The sequence below is a fragment of the Cotesia glomerata genome, linkage group LG5 (genome assembly GCF_020080835.1).
Source record: "Cotesia glomerata isolate CgM1 linkage group LG5, MPM_Cglom_v2.3, whole genome shotgun sequence".
Classification (NCBI taxonomy): domain Eukaryota; kingdom Metazoa; phylum Arthropoda; class Insecta; order Hymenoptera; family Braconidae; genus Cotesia; species Cotesia glomerata.
Genome location: NC_058162.1, coordinates 22,204,258 through 22,222,816, shown reverse-complemented (window position 1 = coordinate 22,222,816; position 18,559 = coordinate 22,204,258). Strand labels below are relative to the sequence as shown.

Genomic DNA, 18,559 nt, shown 5'->3' with positions numbered 1-18,559 from the left:
TATATTAATCAGAATTGTAAAAGTGTTTTTGTTTATTTTTATTTTATCGGAATACGTGCAATTTTTTTAATTACACTAGTGTCACAAAATCTTATAAGGATGGTGATTGGTTTTTAAAAATTATTAAATATTCGTAAATTCTTATCAGATTAAATAACGATAACACTAAATTTTATCTAAAGACAGTTAAAGTTTTATCTGTAAAAACTGTTTTACTTTTGAGCATTATTATTTTGCAATTAATTGAAATCAGGATGTTGTAAACAAAAATGATGTTATGTTTTTTATTCCATTTATTTTAACATGCATTTTATTTTATTTATTTGCTTGTTTGTAAACACATAGGTGCCTGATGTTAGAATAAAACTGCCTGGCATGTTAAAATAATTGGAATAAAAAACATGACATTATTTTGGTCTACAAAATCCTGATTTCAATTAATTATACAAGAATTTAGACTTGATTAGAGCAATATTATTATTTTGGTAAATGTCATAAATATGACAGTACTTAAGAAGGGAAATCCATGTAAAAGCCTCAAAATCGTTCATTTTTTAAAAATATTTTTAAAGGTGATAAAATAATTTTATTGTTTTTTTAACTTTAACACAACTTTATTGAACCTTTCTAAAGTACAAAAGTAATTTTTTTTTTTTTTTCCTTTCAAAACTTCCGATGCGAGGTCTCAAACTGCTCTATTTATCACTTATTAACCCTTACCGGCCACACGGGGTGACTAATTACATGTGGTCGTTATGGGGTCTGGGTGAGGTGTGGCCGGTAAGGGTTAACCATTGATTTGAAACAAAAAAATTAATGTGTTTTCTTTTTAGAACATATTAATGGAAAGGATATACCTTTAAAATAAAAAAAAAAAAAAGTATAAAATTCAATATAAAATAATCCTTTGAAAAAAAAAGTCAGAATTTGGGGCTATTTTTTTGACATTTTTGGCCTCAAAAAAGTATTTTATCAACGCAAAATATCTGAAATTTTAGGTTTATCCTTCCGGTAGTAATATAAAGAAAAGCCTCACCAAATTTCAAACAAATCGATCAATAACTTTTTGAGTTACACGAGCAGTTTTTAAAAATACAGTTTCGAGATAATCGCGTTTAAAAATAGCTATAACTTCGTCAATATTTGAGATTTCATTTTTTTCTCTCGTCAGTACATGCTCAACGTACTATATTTTCAGATTATTGAAAAAAAAAATTGATTTTTTGAAAATTTTACATGGACTTTCCCCTCTAATAAGATAACCCTTGAAATTTTCTACAAAAAAAGATCTTTAATTATTTCTTATTTTCGATAATCCTTGAAATATTTACAAAATTTAATTGATTGTTTTTTTTATAATATTAAAGTTAGCAGTCACTTGATTTTTTAATTTTTTTTTAACAAATAAATTTGTTCTGAAAATTATTTTTAAAAAATTGCATATTTAATTTTTTTGAATTTCTACATGTCAATTTGTTTTTCTATTTTTTTTTGCTCCAATTTATTTGTTAAAAAAATTATCAAATATCTGCTAAATTAATTTTTTTTTTCTATAATGAATATCTTGTTAAACAATAGTTTTAATTAGAATATTGGTATATATTAATTTATTGAATTTACAAAATTCTACTTTTATTTAAAGACTTCACAATAATTTTTTTTTTTTACAAGTAATCATAGCATTCATAAAAAAGTTTTTTTTAAACAGTCAAAAAATTTCAATCGCCATCCTGTAATCTTATTTTTTTATCATAAAAAATCAGCCAACATTGATTGTTAAAATGAATATTTTTCCAGCAATTATTGTGCCCTGTGTGCCGCAAGATATTTCTAAACCCGATTAAAAACATACTTAATACTACTAGAAAGTATCACTCATACGTGAAAGTTCTTAAAATTAATATTAGCAGCTGACTAGCATTATATTTTCAATAACTCACTATTCACATCTTTGAAAAAGTATATTGAAATCACTGATTCTTATAACTACTAATTAAAGACTAGGACTCCGTGATGCTAAAAGTTGGTTTCACGGATGGCGATACACTTTCGGTATCTTGAACCTTGTGCGTGATACCGTAGGGTCTTAAATGATAAATCAAGTACTCCAAAACATACATCATATTTGGCGAGACGTAATGAAATGACACGGCACTGTCTGAGCAACAATCTAAACCGTCCTTGGTATTGTAGTATATGTACTTCCAGTACCAGAAACTTTTGTCAACGTGATTGGGAATCAAGTGGTGCTCTGGCACAAACGGGAAGAATCTCCCTCTTCCATGGGGGTCTCTGGTGTCCATCGCTTTCACCCCGACATTCTCTAAGCATTTTCCCATCTCGACGTCTTCGGCTCCGCCGGGATCTTGACGACACTTGGTCTTGTCTGGCAAGGCCTCTTCTATGAATTTTTCTAAGCCCGCTCTACTGAGGACGTATCCAGCTCCACCACTCATGTAGCCTTGCTTCACAAACGGCTTGAAGCGACAGCCGAAGTACAGTGGAGACGAAGGATTGTATGAGGATAGCATGTATCGTAAATTCTCAACTATCACGTATCTGTAATTTTAATTGATAATTATTTAGATGCTGGTTCTTGTAATAAGAAATTTTGACATTACAAATTTTCTTTAAATTTTTTAACAATGAAGTCATGAAAAAAATTCTACATGGGAAAATTTTAACAAATTATTGGTGAAAATTTTTAGAAACATTTTTTTGTTATAAAAATTAAAAAAAATTGTGAATCCTATTTTTGGCAATATCTGGGAGAAAAATTAACATTTTCAAATTTTTGACCAGGCAGGCATCAAATACACCTGTCAATAAAGATATTAATTTATAATCTATCATATTACTACTTTCTTTTGAGAAAATATCTTAATTTAATTTAATAAATTTAAAGTTATAAATATATTATAAATTAACTCTGATTTTAATAATAGAAAAAAAACAAAAAAATGCAATAATAATCGTAAAATGCATACAAAAAAAAATTAAGAAAAAAATCTGTTTGTGTATTTTTTTAAATAATTATTTGTTCAATAATGAATTTATTTATTTGAAAATATCTATCAGAATAAAAAATATTTTTCGTTTTTTTTTGTAATTTAAATATTTAATAAGTCTCATTTCATTCAAATAAATATTTATTTTCTCTAATTAACTCTAATCATCGACACATAACAAGACAAATGCATTCATAACAGTTACAAGTAAGGTTAGGCTTATAAACATAAGTAATAGAGTGAGCGCGACTACCGACTTTCGGACTTTCTGCCGCCTCGTGTCTCGTTGTCAGTGCATGAATACATTATTTCGGCTCCCGTCGTGGGGCGCATGCGCGACTTGATCACGGCATAAAACTGAGGCTTTCTGCCGTGAAATCGCACCGGGAACCCCGTACTTTCGACCGGCGTAGTAAGAAATAGTATATTACACACCTAGGGAAGTAAAGTAAGAAATGTCTCAGATCACATGTAATTGTTGGCCGAGGTGAAGCCGAGGTCAACAAACATGTGATCTGAGGCTTTCTTATTTACTTCCCGTGGAGTGTATACTATTTTTTTGTCCGACGAAGGCGGAAAGCGGCAACTTAGTTTAGCGCAGCGGGACGAAAGTTGTCACTTTCCGCCCGGAGGGCAAAAAAAAAAATTTACAATAACAACAATTAAAATTTGTAAAAATACTTTTAAGACTTAATGTTAACCAAAATTTTGACTACTAAAAATCGTGATATAAAATATGTCCACATAAATTTAATGGTTTTTAGTGATTAAAGAAAAAATAAGCTTTCAGATGCAATTTACAGAAATCCGATCGGATATCGCGTTCAATTGTTATTAAACAGAAATACGGTAAAAGTGAAAATTTTTTGCGATTTTTGAAAATTTTTTAATTGCTCTTATTTCTAAATTAATTGACAGTTTTACAGATTGACAGAAGAGTATATATGTATATATAAATACATACATATATAAACTTTTGAACCATATGCATGTTACGTCCCCACCTGCATTCGCAGATGTCTCTGATAGCAAATACGTGCGCTAATTTAAAACTAATAATTATACAATAATTCCATAAATATTCATTTTTTATAAATAATAATTTAAAATGATAAATAAAGAATTCTAAATGTTAAATATTAAACATAAAATATTAGAAATAGAAAATGATAAGAAAAGTTGAAACTCAGCCAACACCTGAGTAAACAGAATATTTTTAAGTTCACATTAACATTTTCTCTCGAAGAATGTTAATGGAAAAACTAGAATGATTCATTGTAAGACAGCTAACGTTGAGTACACCAGGTATATTCGAGAACACTCGAGGAATGTTCTAAATAAACAAACGATAACGAACACTTGCGTGTCCTGGACTCTGGAGTTGAGTCAGCGCGCGTCATCCGAGTGGGCCTCGGAAATGCCACGCACATCAACTCAGGAGAACAGGATATTCGGGGCCCGATACACAACCCTACTCTTCCTAAGGCGCGGCCCTTGGACGAGGTGATATAAGGAGGGTGCACGGGTAGTTCGAGGCTCTTCTTGATCTTAAAGTTACGGACTTAAGACTCTTCATAATTAATTCTTGTCGTGAGACTATTAATTCCGATTACGAAATACTATTACGTACTTCACGGCAGTTGTCAAATCGTATAAATTCAAGGTGTATTTTAAATAGTTAAATAAATTCATTTGTTAATTAAATTCACCGAAGTTAGTTATTTCGGAGTTAATTCGAGAACCTCTACTTACGACTCTGGAGGTCGCAACATATTTATCTCCAGCTCTCGTTGTTCTACTGGTTAATTACAAACCCGTGAGGTAACCGGGACGTAACATGCATTTTCTGAATCCGCTTGACAAGTTCAGTCGAAATATAGCAAAATTTTCCAAAAGTTCCATCATGAGGACCAATGTAATAGTTAGATTTCTATAAAATTTACTAAAAATTTTTCTTTTGAAATTTTATTTTTCATTAACTTAAAAAAAAAAAAGTATTTGACTGTTCAAAAAAAATTATACCTACCACTTTTATAGATTAAAATATTTTAGACCATGAAACTAAACAATTGTATATCTTTAAATAATCACAACTTGACTTACGTATCGTCATCAGCTTTCATAAACCAATCGGCTTCGTCCTTATAATGTTCATAGGAGTATTTGAAAGCCTCTTTGGTTTTAGCCCATAAATTATCTCGGCCTTCTTTCACTGACAAAACTACAGTTGGCAATGTTAAATCTGCGATAAAAACATTTTAAATAAATCCTTAGCCATCAACACCAACTTTTATAAATATTGTTCACTTAATGAATTAAAAAAATGAAATGAATCAAAAAAAAATAATACCTGGTGCAGAACTCATAAATAAAAGAATATTGCAACGTTTTCCCCACGTCGCTTTCACATGTCTAGCTTTGGTTTGATGATTTTTGGGGTTAGTCATCACCCAGCAGAGGACCCGAACTTTTTTGGCCATTTCTTGAGCAACTTTGTCTTCACCTTTGTGAAAATCTTCGTCATTTCCATGGAAGGTTACATCTACATTTGGTCCTAGCTAAATTTACAAACAAAACAATTAATTATAAGTACCACCTGCGATTACATTATTATTAGCTTATAGTTATAAATAATTCACCTCATTATCCAGCTCTGAATAATGATGAGGATCTCTGAGACTAGACCTTCCTGGCATCCAGTTTAAAATATGTGGCACATCTTTGGTAGCAGTAATTAAAAGACACGCTGAGAAGAATCCGAATATCATTCCTGTTGCTAACGTCAGCACAAATCGACGACCACCGCAGTGACCTAAATATTCATCAGTATTTTATTGTAAATTATAATTATTGTCTTCCTATTTTATTAAGAATTACTATAATAAAAATAATAATAACTAGCAACCATGCAGTCATTATGTGACTGCCGTGACTTGTGAACTATAAAAAATTAAAATTTTGCTGTATTAAATAATTACTTTTGTTAAATTGCACTGTAATTTTTTAACTATTGACGTATTTAAAGATATACGCTCATCCCGATATTACACTCATCAAGAGCTTTCATTTGAGTACCCACATGCATTTTCATACATTTTTCATATATACATATATATAAATATATAAAATATATGAAAAATTGATGTGGGTACTCAAATAAAAGGTCTCGATGAATGTAACATCGGGATGAGCTTATATCTTTAAAAATATCAATAGTTCACAAGATACAAGGTCGTTTCTTAATTATGTTAAATTGCACTGTACTTTTTTAAATATTGACGTTTTTAAAGATATAAGCTCATCTCGATGTTACACTCATCAAGAGCTTTCATTTGAGTACCCACATGTATTTTCATATATATATATATATATACTAGCTGACCCGGCAAACGTTGTTTTGCCATATAAATAATTTCCTAGTAATTTCTAGTGTAGACAAAAAATAGCTTACTTATTGTAAGTATGTATGTATGTTAGAATGTGTATATTGTATGTATGTAAGAATGTGGTACATGCGTGAAATAAGCATGGAGCGCTGTGAACGATGAGGGAATATAAAAATAACAAAAGGCAAACATTATTTTTAAGTTATTATAATTTATTCCTTAAAATTATATATCATTAATTAAACAATTACGACAGTAACACTATTAAACAATATCAATCTCTTAATGCTATAGCGTGAACAATATTTTTTGTTAGTCCATCTTTAGCTAACACAAACAAACTGGATGGTTTACCCACTCGAGAGCATGCCACGTATAATTGTCCGTGTGAAAAACATAGTGTTCTCAAATCTAATCCACAAACAGACATCGTTTGACCTTGGGATTTGTTGATAGTCATTGCAAATGCCAATCTAATCGGAAACTGAATACGTTTGAATTGAATTGGCACATCTGTAGGTATAATAGGAATCCGTGGTATGAGTATATTTTCACCTCTGAACTTGCCATTTAAAATCCTGGCTTCGATCACGTTTTTCATTAATTTTTGAATGACTAATCGCGTACCGTTGCACAGCCGGGGCGAGTTCAAATTACGAAGCAAGATAATTGGAGATCCAACCTTTAATTGTAAATTATGCGGTGGCATGCCTGGCAAATCCAGTGAGTTCAAAAACTCTGTGGGAAAATTTACTGCTTCGCTGTCGTCGCAAACTGTATCAATAGATTTATATGATACCAAGTTCCCTGGCAACAACATTTGTATCTTCAGATTTAAATTGTCAACGTCTACATTTTTTGCCGCTAAAATCGCTCTTTCTGCAAGCCACTCATGATTTATGTACTGTGTGTGTACATCGGGAAATATTTGTTCAATGAGAGTATCTTGCGAATCAGCGATTGTACAGAAATCGGTCGGTAATTTTACGTATCCAGTTTCATCTATAGCAACTTTTCCATCACCGATATCTAAGAGTTGTTTTGAAAATGTTTCAGCGGATGGATCTTGAAACATTTGAACGCGCATATTTATTTTTAGCTGTAATTTTTCAACATTACGCCACAATGGAGATGATTTTAAGCAAGCGTTGATCTCATCAGCGTATGTTGAACGTGGAATGACTGGAAGTGTTTGTCTGAAATCACCTGAAAGGACCAACAGAGTTCCGCCGAATAGTTTGTCACTGTTTTTAATATCTTTCAATGTCCTGTTCAACGCCTCAAGTGAATGTTTGTGTGCCATAGTACATTCATCCCAAATAATAATTTTACACCGTTTCAGCACAGTGGCCATAGACGATTGTTTCTTAATGTTGCATACTGCGTCAGGGTTATTCTGAATATTTAGTGCAGCTTAAATACTGAATGAGCTGTTCTACCTCCATCCAATAAAGTTGCTGCAATGCCCGATGATGCAACGGCCAATGCGATGCCATTATTTGATCGTATTTCAGCAAGAATTAGCGAAATAACGAATGTTTTGCCAGTTCCACCCGGTGCATCCAAAAAGAAGAACCCACCTTGTCCAGCTGAAAAGGCGAGCATAATGCGATCATAAATGGTTCTTTGTTCCTCATTCATTAGTGGGACATTGCGGGCAACAATCGCTGCCATTTCTACAGTACTGTACTGCAGTTCACGATTCATTTCAGTATTCATTAAATCAGATGCAGTTCGATTTGGCGAATTCATACCGAAATTACTAAGTGGTAAGTTGGTAATGACAATGCAAAGATCCTCAATAGCAATCAATGCTTCATTGTACATTTCGTCGCTGAATGTTATGGTTAGATCGTGGCACTATATACGATGTTGATGCAATATATCATCAGTCATTGAATCTTTGTGATTTTCCCATAATATCTGTGCTCGGGCTGGGAAACATGTAGTCAACACTATAGCGAATAGTAGACGAATTTGTATTGCTGTACAGTTCAATGCAGCTTCAGCAAGCATGCATTCCCACTGGTTGTCGTCTTCCAGCAAGCCGAGTGCAAGGCATGCATCTTTATACGTTGGATATTGTTGCCCATTCACTTTACGTATATCTTGAAATGATAATGGGCCAGTAACATTAACCAACAACAGTCGAAGATAAAAGCACTCCGTGTGTCTTGAATTGACTGTAAATAATCGCCCCAAGGCGTTTGATTTAAATAAATTGAGACATGCAGCAACTGGTGAGCCTTGCTTGCAGGGCATCCATGTTTTTGTTTGAGTCCATGTGAAATAGCGTGGTACTTGTGAATAGAGTAATGTTCGTGCAAAGGCACCAAAATCATCCGCACGATTACACAATTCAAAAAATGCAGTGAGTGTAGTTTTAGGTGGATTTATTGCACGATCAATCGCTGTCTCGTTCGTGAAAAATACACGCTGACCGTTTTCAAGATGGATGGCTAACTGAACAACTGCTGGATCCCGTTCATGAATTGGAAAACCAAAGATACGCCAAGCAGCTTTATTGGAGCTGATGTACCGACCAATTTGGTAGAGCGTTATTTCATCGTTTTTATTCACTGGAGGAGCATTCACATTAGTATTTTCCACTCTAAACACAGCCATATCACTGCCTTTATGGACATACTTGCAAATGTATTTGATGCTCTTCACAGAACTGCAGAACTCAACATTAATATGAGCATTATATGTCTTGCTCAGCAGAGGCGAATATGGCACCACCCAACGATTGTCAATATCAATGTCTGTGTTGATGATATTTTTAATAAATGATTGTCCGCCATTTTCAGGATTTCTTCGACGATATATTGGGTATCCGTCGACATTTGTGACCGTATCATTGGTAAAATCTTTAGGGAAATTTTTAGTACATTTTCCATCAGCCATGCAAGGCGATGAACTATTAAGAGTACCACATGGACCATGCTTGTTGTAACAATATCAAACAGCAGTTGGTCAGTGAATGGATCTGGAATTTCCGCAGAAATGATACTATGGATTTCTTCAGGACGGATTTTGTCGATGAACCAAACCAAAATGTGTGCATGAGGTAATCCTCGCTTTTGCCACTCAACCGAATACATCCAGCAACGTGTGGGACCAAATACATGTGATTTAGTAATGAAACTTATTAAAGACTTCAACTTTTGTCTGAACACACGTGCTGTAATGTCATGGCGATGTATTGCATTTTGGCCAGGCAGTAGCAAAGATTTAATCTCTGGCCATTTTGGATTACATGTGAACGTGATAAATAAACATGGTCGTCCATATTCGCGCACGAAAGTCAGAGCATCCTGTATATATTCTTGCATATGACGTGGACTGCCTACGTACGATGATGGTAAAATGACATGGTTACCAATTTCGGCGACGTCGGCGTTGTTGTTGACAGCGTCTCGCAAATGAATGTACTCTTCCGCGCGCAGCTTTTGTTGATTATATCGTAAGTATCGTAGTCGTTCGCTCTCAATCTTCGCGTACATGTCGACCATGAATTGTTGACAAAGCTCACGACATCATAAAATGACGTTATCCAGGCCACGTCTAATCATTAATCGGTACGCATAATAATCCTTTGAGCTAACGTTCTTGTTTGTTTCAGCTCCTGTAATATTTGTTCATAAAAATTAATTTAAATTTATTACGTTCAATAATTTAATTGTTTTGTTAAATGATTAATGATCAAATTAATAATCAATGAAGTACCTGATACGGGATCTCGTTGTTTTATGTTTATGCAATATCCGTCTTGTCCCTTCCAGAATATTAGCGGATATTGGAGAGCGTCATATGAACGATGTGTGTCAGCAATGAAGTGAAGATTATTATTTCTTCTACGAACCACAATTTCTCGTGCAGCTGTACAATCGCCAACCATGATTCCAGCAACATCATCAACAACGGGTGCATTGAATCTACGAATATGCTCTCCAGCTGGTGTTTTATCAGGATTAATGACGATAGCGTGATTATCGCTTTGTAATTGGTGCATATGTGATTTGAATATTTTCAACAACTCGTTGTGCTCGTTCAAAAGAGCATCTAGCTCGCTGACGATGCGCCTGGCATAAAGTGAATCAAGGTTATTATAATCACAACGTGCATTCACGCGATTGGAAAGTGCGCTTCCGGAATCCTCGCCGCCCATAAAGTAGATTTGTAAGAATTTATGTGGTTCGTTTGGCATTGGCAGCAGTGAGCCCATTTTATGATAAACTTGGCCTCTGATTTTGAATGTAAAATTGAATTGTTGACCATTTGCATTAGTATTTCGAACTATTTCTGTTGCTCCGAACGATGTCATTTGAAAGCATGAATTGAATCTTCGAATTGACTTCAGGAACATGTTAGAATCTGGATCCGTGCCGATAAGTAAGCCGTTCAATGGTTCAGGTGGTGTTTCAATTTCAGGTAGTTGCACTTTTCCTGACGCGCAACACATCCCAGCTGGCTCATTTTTGAATTTCAGAGCATGACAATGCGGACATTCCTTGTCCATAGCACCAATTACCACTTTTAAATGAGCATAATATTCAATATCGGGCTCATACTGGAATGCTAGACGCAGGAATGAATCAGATATAAATGCTCGATATACCCGTTGTCGTTGTTGGTCATTTGTTCTTCGTCTATTGACTGTGAAACGGCGTGATTGTCGTTGTTCTAATCTTCTGACTTCATTGCGTTCAGCTCGTGTATCTTCTGGCTCTTCTTGATGCAATTGCGCCATTCTGACACGTGCATCAGTATTTTGTTGCTGGATTTGTTCTTCTGTTCTTTCGGATCTGCTATTTCGCGTTTCGAGCTTTACTTGTACTGCGGCTCAAATCAGCCCCTTTGCGTTTTCTTGGCATTGCTCACTGTACAAAACATACATAAATAGAATTAATGAAATTATTTAATGATGAAAAATGTTAAAAGTATAATTAGGGCCAGGATTTTTGCCGCAGTTTTTAAATGATAAGTTTTAATTTATGAAATTATAACAAACATATAAGTTTTTCTGAAAAAATTTTTCAAACAAAGGAAAAAAAATTAAATTTTATGAAAACATTGTCTCTTATAATTTTTTCATACAACCAATATTTCCATTGACATTTCAAAATAAAGATTCATAATGATTGATTTTTTGGAAACTATGAAAATCTTAATTGTTCAATTACATTTTTTTAATAAAATTAAATTAAAATTACATTTTTATAAGATCAACAACATTTTCGATATAAATAAAAAAAAGTATACTTACAACACAAAATCCGTTGTTATTGGAAGTTCGTGTCACGTGTTGAGTACTTTTGAGGTTATAAATCACTTGATTAACTAATCGTGCAAAATACACTCAAAATTGATAATTTAATTATTATTGATAAAATAGGAATGATTAAAAGTTAATATGAGAGTTACACTGAGATAGCAAAATAATAATTGTCAACGTTACTACTACACTTGATGCATAAACAACAATGATGGCCGACAACTGTGTAGGGAGTGAGAAAGAAAGGAGACCAGCTTCGTTCTCATCCCTACTCCGTGCTGTTTACTGGGTCAGAAGTGACACCTGTAGACATCTGGCGGGGATAACTAATTAAATGACGATTGATCAGTTTTCGACCGGAGAGGAAAAATGATTAAATTACTAAAATGGCTATTAAAAAATAAGGGTTGATCGTAGAAGGGTGAAAATTGAGGATTGTATGTATTTTTGTATGTTGTATCATAAAAAAATAGAAATTAAAAATTTTTTCTAAAAAATAAAAAAAAAATTTAGGGGTGGACTACCCCTAACATTTAGGGGGATGAAAAATAGATGTTGGCCGATTCTCATAGATACCGGATAAGCACAAAAAATTTCATCAAAATCGGTCAAGCCGTTTCGGAGGAGTATGGCAACGAAAGCTGTGACACGAGAATTTTATATATTAGATATATAAGATATATATTAGATATATATATGGAAAATTGATGAGGGTACTCAAATGAAAGGTCTCAATGAGTGTAACATCGAGATGAGCTTATATCTTAAAAAATATCAATGTTTCACAAGATACAAGGTCATTTCTTAATTATGTATCTAGAGATAGAGTAATTTCGAATGCAGCCTAAATACTCATCATAATAAATTAACTATCGGTGAAAATGATATGAAACTTTTAAAAGGCACAAATTCAAATCAAGACCTCTGCAATGACACTAAATTTCACTAAAAAAAAAACCGATTTTATCATACGACTATTCTGACCACAAAATTTTTCTTATTCTCTTAATAATATAGATAATTTAATCCGCTTACCATTTAATCCAGGAATCCTTTGCTGAACCATCTTGTCAATATATTTAAGTCGACTCAACTGAGGTAGTTATTCAGAGGTTTGAAACTTCTTGCTGATGATCTTCACAATTCATCTATTGATAAATAATTCTTTAGATTCTTGCATTTTTTTATGAATGACCATTGTAATTTTCTAAAAAAAAAAAAAGTAAATTTATTAATATATTAACAAAATCGCAATCTTTCGTGCATTTTCTAAGATAAATAAAATATATTATTATTATTATTTTGTAATGGACTGTAAAATTATTGCTGATAATCAGTATAGTTTTCTAAGAAATAAAAGCATGAAAGATGCAATTGTAGCTATCACTAATTTTATTTATATGAATCTTGATATCAATAATCCGACAGTAATAGCTTTTTTGGATTTAGCGAAAGCTTTTGGCACGGTAGATCACGTTATATTGCTTGATAAATTATATAAGTATGGAATTAGAGGTGTTGCTGTTGAGTTAATCAGTAATTATCTTACAAATAGGTTTCAGGCTGTCAAACTTAAAGATGTTATGAGTAAATCATGTAAGGTGCAGATTGGTGTTCCCCAAGGCACTATCTTGGGTCCACTGCTATTCATATTATACATGAATGATATTTTTAAAGAACTACCTGAAAATTATTTAGCTGCTTACGCGGATGACACAATAATTAAATGTACTGGTAAAAATTGGGCAGAAGCTCAAGCACAAATGTCGGAACAACTTAATATAATAGGGAAATGGATGTGCAATAACTATCTAACTTTGAATATAGAGAAAACTAATTACGTAACTTTCGGCTCATACAAAGACAGCATTCCAGATAATTTTGTATTAAAGATTTATGATAAGGTTATTAATCGGTCTGATACTTGTAAATATCTGGGTTTAATTTTTGATAGTCATATGAGATGGGATAAACATGTCAAAGAAGTTCTGAGAAAGACCAGATATTTCATGTTTATTTTCTACAAGCTAAAGAATGTTATGAATAAAAAAGCCTTAAAAATGATTTACTATGCTTTATTTGAAAGTATTGTAACGTATGGTATTATTGCCTTGGGGGGGGGCGGGGGGGGTAGTTATAAAAATGTAATGAAAGTCCTAATGAATACTCAAAATAAATTAATCCGATTTTTACATGATAAAGATGATAAAACTCCGATAATGGAAATTAAAAATAAGTTTATTGCAGAGTCTCTATGTTATCATTATTCTTACTGTAAAGAAAAATATAATGATTATAAGGGTAAAACTAGAGCTAAATCCTTACAATTACCAAAGATTAATAAAAATATTTCGCGCAAAAATTCTAAATATATAGCAATTAAGTATTTTAATAAACTACCTCAGACTTTAAAGTCGTTAAATATAAAAAATAAGCTTGATAAAAAAAAAGTATTTCAGTGGATAGCATCAATTGATATCTAATTTCATGATTACATCTTTGTTATCATAATATGCTCTCTTGTTTTTTTTTTTTTTTCATTTTAAAATGATACTTTATATATTGATATTAAGTCTTTTTACACGCTTTTTATTAGCTTCACTTGTATGTCAGTTTGTCAGTTTGTCAGTTTGTCAGTTTGTCAGTATGTAACTCTCCTTCGCATAAAGAGACTACCATAATGATATTATTTAAATTTTGATTATTATCAACCTAGAACCCAGGTGATGACCTTCCTAGTCATCCTCTGATGACCATCCCGAAGTTATATCTCGAAACCAGGTGTTTTCCTCCGTAGGTTTTCATCGGGAATGGCACAGATAAACCCGTACATCAACCCGGAATCCTCTGATGACCATCCCGAAGTTATATCTCGAAACCAGGTGTTTTCTTCCGTAGGTTTTCATCGGGAATGGCACAGATAAACCCGTACATCAACCCGGAATCCTCTGATGACCATCCCGAAGTTATATCTCGAAACCAGGTGTTTTCCTCCGTAGGTTTTCATCGGGAATGGCACAGATAAACCCGTACATCAACCCGGAATCCTCTGATGACCATCCCGAAGTTATATCTCGAAACCAGGTGTTTTCCTCCGTAGGTTTTCATCGGGAATGGCACAGATAAACCCGTACATCAACCCGGAATTCTCTGATGACCATCCCGAAGTTATATTTCGAAACCAGGTGTTTTCCTCCGTAGGTTTTCATCGGGAATGGCACAGATAAACCCGTACATCAACCCGGAATCCTCTGATGACCATCCCGAAGTTATATTTCGAAACCAGGTGTTTTCCTCCGTAGGTTTTTTACACGCTTTATATTAGCTTCACTTGTATGTCAGTTTGTCAGTATGTAACTCTCCGTGGGTAATTTGCGCGCCTGAATATTTTTGATAATCAACAAATAATAGTTTAAAAACTAAAAATCACGCTTTTATAAATAAACCAAACTAAAAGTAAAATAAATAATAGTTTAAAAACTAAAAACACGCTTTTATAGAAAACCAAACTAGAAAATAGAAAATAAATTTTAATAAATTTAAATTAAGAATAGTGTTAAAAATTTCAATAAATATAAATTAATAATAGTGTAAATAAAAAATGTATTTTATTTTAAAAAAAGCGTGGGGTGCATGGTGTCAATAGTTATAAATATTTTATTGACAGATATGAGTAGAGTGATTATCATTTTGATATCTTAAAAAGCACCCCACGCTTTGTTTAAAATAAAATACATTTTTTTATTTACACTATTATTAATTTATATTTATTGAAATTTTTAACACTATTCTTAATTTAAATTTATTAAAATTTATTTTCTATTTTTTAGTTTGGTTTTCTATAAAAAGCGTGTTTTTAGTTTTTTTAAACTATTATTTATTATTGATAAGTTTTTGTTTCTCCAGGTCTATGTACAGGTGTTTTTTTATAATACCTCTATAGGTGCATATTTTGTATGTATATACTAATTTTGTATCCTGGTAATAATAAATAAATAAATAAATTATTATTATTATTATTATTATTATTATTGCGATTTCAACCAAGAATTCATTTAAATTCCCAGTATCAATGGTCAGCATAATTTTTTTTAGAACACAATAACTTACGTAACATAATGACAGAAATAAAAAATTTAATGTCGTATAACTACTTATATGTATTTTAAATAATTACTTTTTTACACTACCGAAAGATACTATCTTTTAATTTTATATCGTATCAATGGCAAATTATTCATAACTATTTATACATATATATTGTTTTTTTTTTTTTTTTACTACCCGGATGTGTAAAAATAAAAAACTTTTGTGACACGAATTTTTTATTCTAGTTTATAGTGTTGTTAATTTAGAACGTCAAATTTCATAACGATAAAATTGTCATTAAGAATATAGCTTTAAACTTTTTTTTATGACCAACTAAAATCGATCGTTAACACAAAAAACTATTTTTAATTATTTTTTTATCTATATAAAGTTCTATTTTTTGAATAATACTTCAAACTTATAACAATTAAAATCACTTTTATAGAACTATTGCTTTATAATTTCTCAACATGTATCAACAAATAAACAAATCACAAGACCAATAATAATTAAATTAAAAAAAAAACATAAATTAAAAATTAATTACCCGTGCTATATGTTGAAGCAAAGCATAATCTGTTTGCTATCACATTGACACAAACATACTGATTAAAAAGACCACTCAGCAATAATAATAAATCTGTGATATGACTGGAACAATAGTTTCGGTGATAAATATTTTTCGTGACTGATCTTGAGCCGCTGCAGACTACAGCTGTATCCTTATTGGAGTATTTACTGCATAACCAACATAAATATAAATAATTTATTTATTTATGTTTATGAGAAAAATTTAATGATTCACAACATGTAATCTACTGGTTAAATTCTATAGAATATTAAAATAAAAACAATTAATAAAATACATAATACATACAAGATAATATTTCCTAGTCCACAGCCACAGTATCATATTTTTGCAGTGACTAACGTCACACGACGTAAAACGGTTTGCAAACAACAATATATTTCTTCTCTCACATCTATTAATCAACGGCGTGGTTGCTCGCTGAATAGTTTATCGTTTGTGATGATAATGGTTGATATGCTCCATGCTTATGCCTTACGCGACTGTGTACAACTCTTTACCCCTCACTTCCTCCCGGAGCAATGTGGTCATGTAGTTGTAACTTGTGAAATGCTTACGCTGAAATAAGTGTGTGTGGAAAAAATCATTCTTACCGACCGTCGTTTGTTCATTCAAGACAACTTATTTATTATTTATTATTTCAGGTTACATCAATGAATAATTATCTGGAAATAAATAAATTTTAATAACATTATTATTAATTTAATGTAGTTCACTAGTAAAAAAATTTATTTTTTTTTGAGTTTTTAAATGTTTAGTAATTGAAAATAACAATCGAAATAACAGATACTTGATATTTGAGATTTTTAACAACTCATTGATAAAATAAATTTTTTTTTCATTCATAAAACTAAAATTAACTCAATTTTTAAGATTTTTTAAAATAAATAAATTTTTATAAAAAATAGGAAAAAATTTTTCGTGAACTTTTAAAAACGATGAAATTTTTTTATAATGACGAATTGTTGAGTGCAAATTCATTTTTTTTGGAAAAATTTAAAATTTTTAATTGTCAGCTGATTATGAAAATTAATTTAGCAGATACTCAATAATTTTAAGAATTTTTGTAACAAATAAATTATAGCAAAAAAAATTATAAAAAAAAATTGTCAAGTAGAAATTTAAAAAATTTTTAAATGGAATTTTAAAAAAATAATTTTTTGGAACAAATATGTTTGTTAAAAAAAATTAAAAAATGGTCAAGTGACAGCTAACTTTAAAATGTCCAGCTGATTTCAGTACCATCAAAAAAAGTTTGTAAGTAAAAATTTAAAGAAACTATAAATAAAATTTGGTTTTCAAAACATTTTTTTGGTACTAATTAAATTCTTAAAAAAACTAAAAAATTTCCAGATGTATAACACTGAAGTTAACCATCAGCTGTCAATTTAAAAAAATTTTTTAACAATTCAATTACAATAAAAAAAAAATATGAGTATTAATTTAGTAGATATTTAATAATTTTGAGAATTTTTCAACAGATAAATAATCGCAAAAAAATGAGAAAAAAAAATTGACAAGTAGAAATTAAGAAAAATAAAATGATACTGAAGTTAGCAGACGTCTAAAATTTTTGATTTTTTTTTTTATTAATTAAATTACAACTAAAAATAGAAATTAAGTTAGCCGACATCTGAAAATTTTTAGAATTTTTTTTTATTGAAAAAATCATTGCAGAGAAAAATAAAAAAAATTTTCATTTGTAAAAAAACTTAAAAAACTATTAGTGTATAATTTTTAAAAAATATTTTTTAGTTCTAATTTAATAAATGAAAAATAGTCAAAAAATTAAAAACGTCGGCTAACTTTAGTATTATCAACTAAAAAGATATTTATAAAAATTTTCACCTATAGTTTTTCAAGTTTTTTACATGTGAAATTTTTTTTTAAATTGATTAATTGAAATTTTTTCAATAAAAAATTTCTAAAAATTTTGAAATGTCGGCTAACTTCATTTTCATAAAATAAAAAATGCAATTTAAAAAAAAAAATTTTTTTGTTTAATAAAATAAAAAAATTATCAAGTGATCGTTAACTTTAATGTCATTAAAAAAATGCTTTCTAAAAATTTTATTAATTTTCACATGTTGAACTTTTTAATTATATTTTTTCATAATAATTTAATTGCTATAAATTTCTAAAAAAAAATTTTAATATCTTAACTTTAGTGTCATCTAGATGTCTGTTATTTTGCACTTAACAGGCGAGA

General features: G+C 30.9%; 1 protein-coding gene across 1 annotated transcript; it reads right to left on the bottom strand.

The window, feature by feature from the left end:
• Positions 1–1,554: 1,554 nt before the first annotated feature.
• Positions 1,555–16,936, bottom strand: LOC123264966 (glycoprotein-N-acetylgalactosamine 3-beta-galactosyltransferase 1). Its single transcript, XM_044728514.1, has 7 exons — positions 16,639–16,936; positions 16,309–16,499; positions 12,708–12,879; positions 5,648–5,820; positions 5,359–5,566; positions 5,112–5,250; positions 1,555–2,559 (listed from the first exon to the last, which is right to left on the bottom strand). The coding sequence occupies exons 3-7, from the start codon at positions 12,736–12,738 to the stop codon at positions 2,001–2,003; spliced, it is 1,110 nt and encodes a 369-aa protein (XP_044584449.1). The 5' UTR covers positions 12,739–12,879; positions 16,309–16,499; positions 16,639–16,936; the 3' UTR covers positions 1,555–2,000.
• Between the last annotated feature and the right edge of the window lie 1,623 nt (positions 16,937–18,559).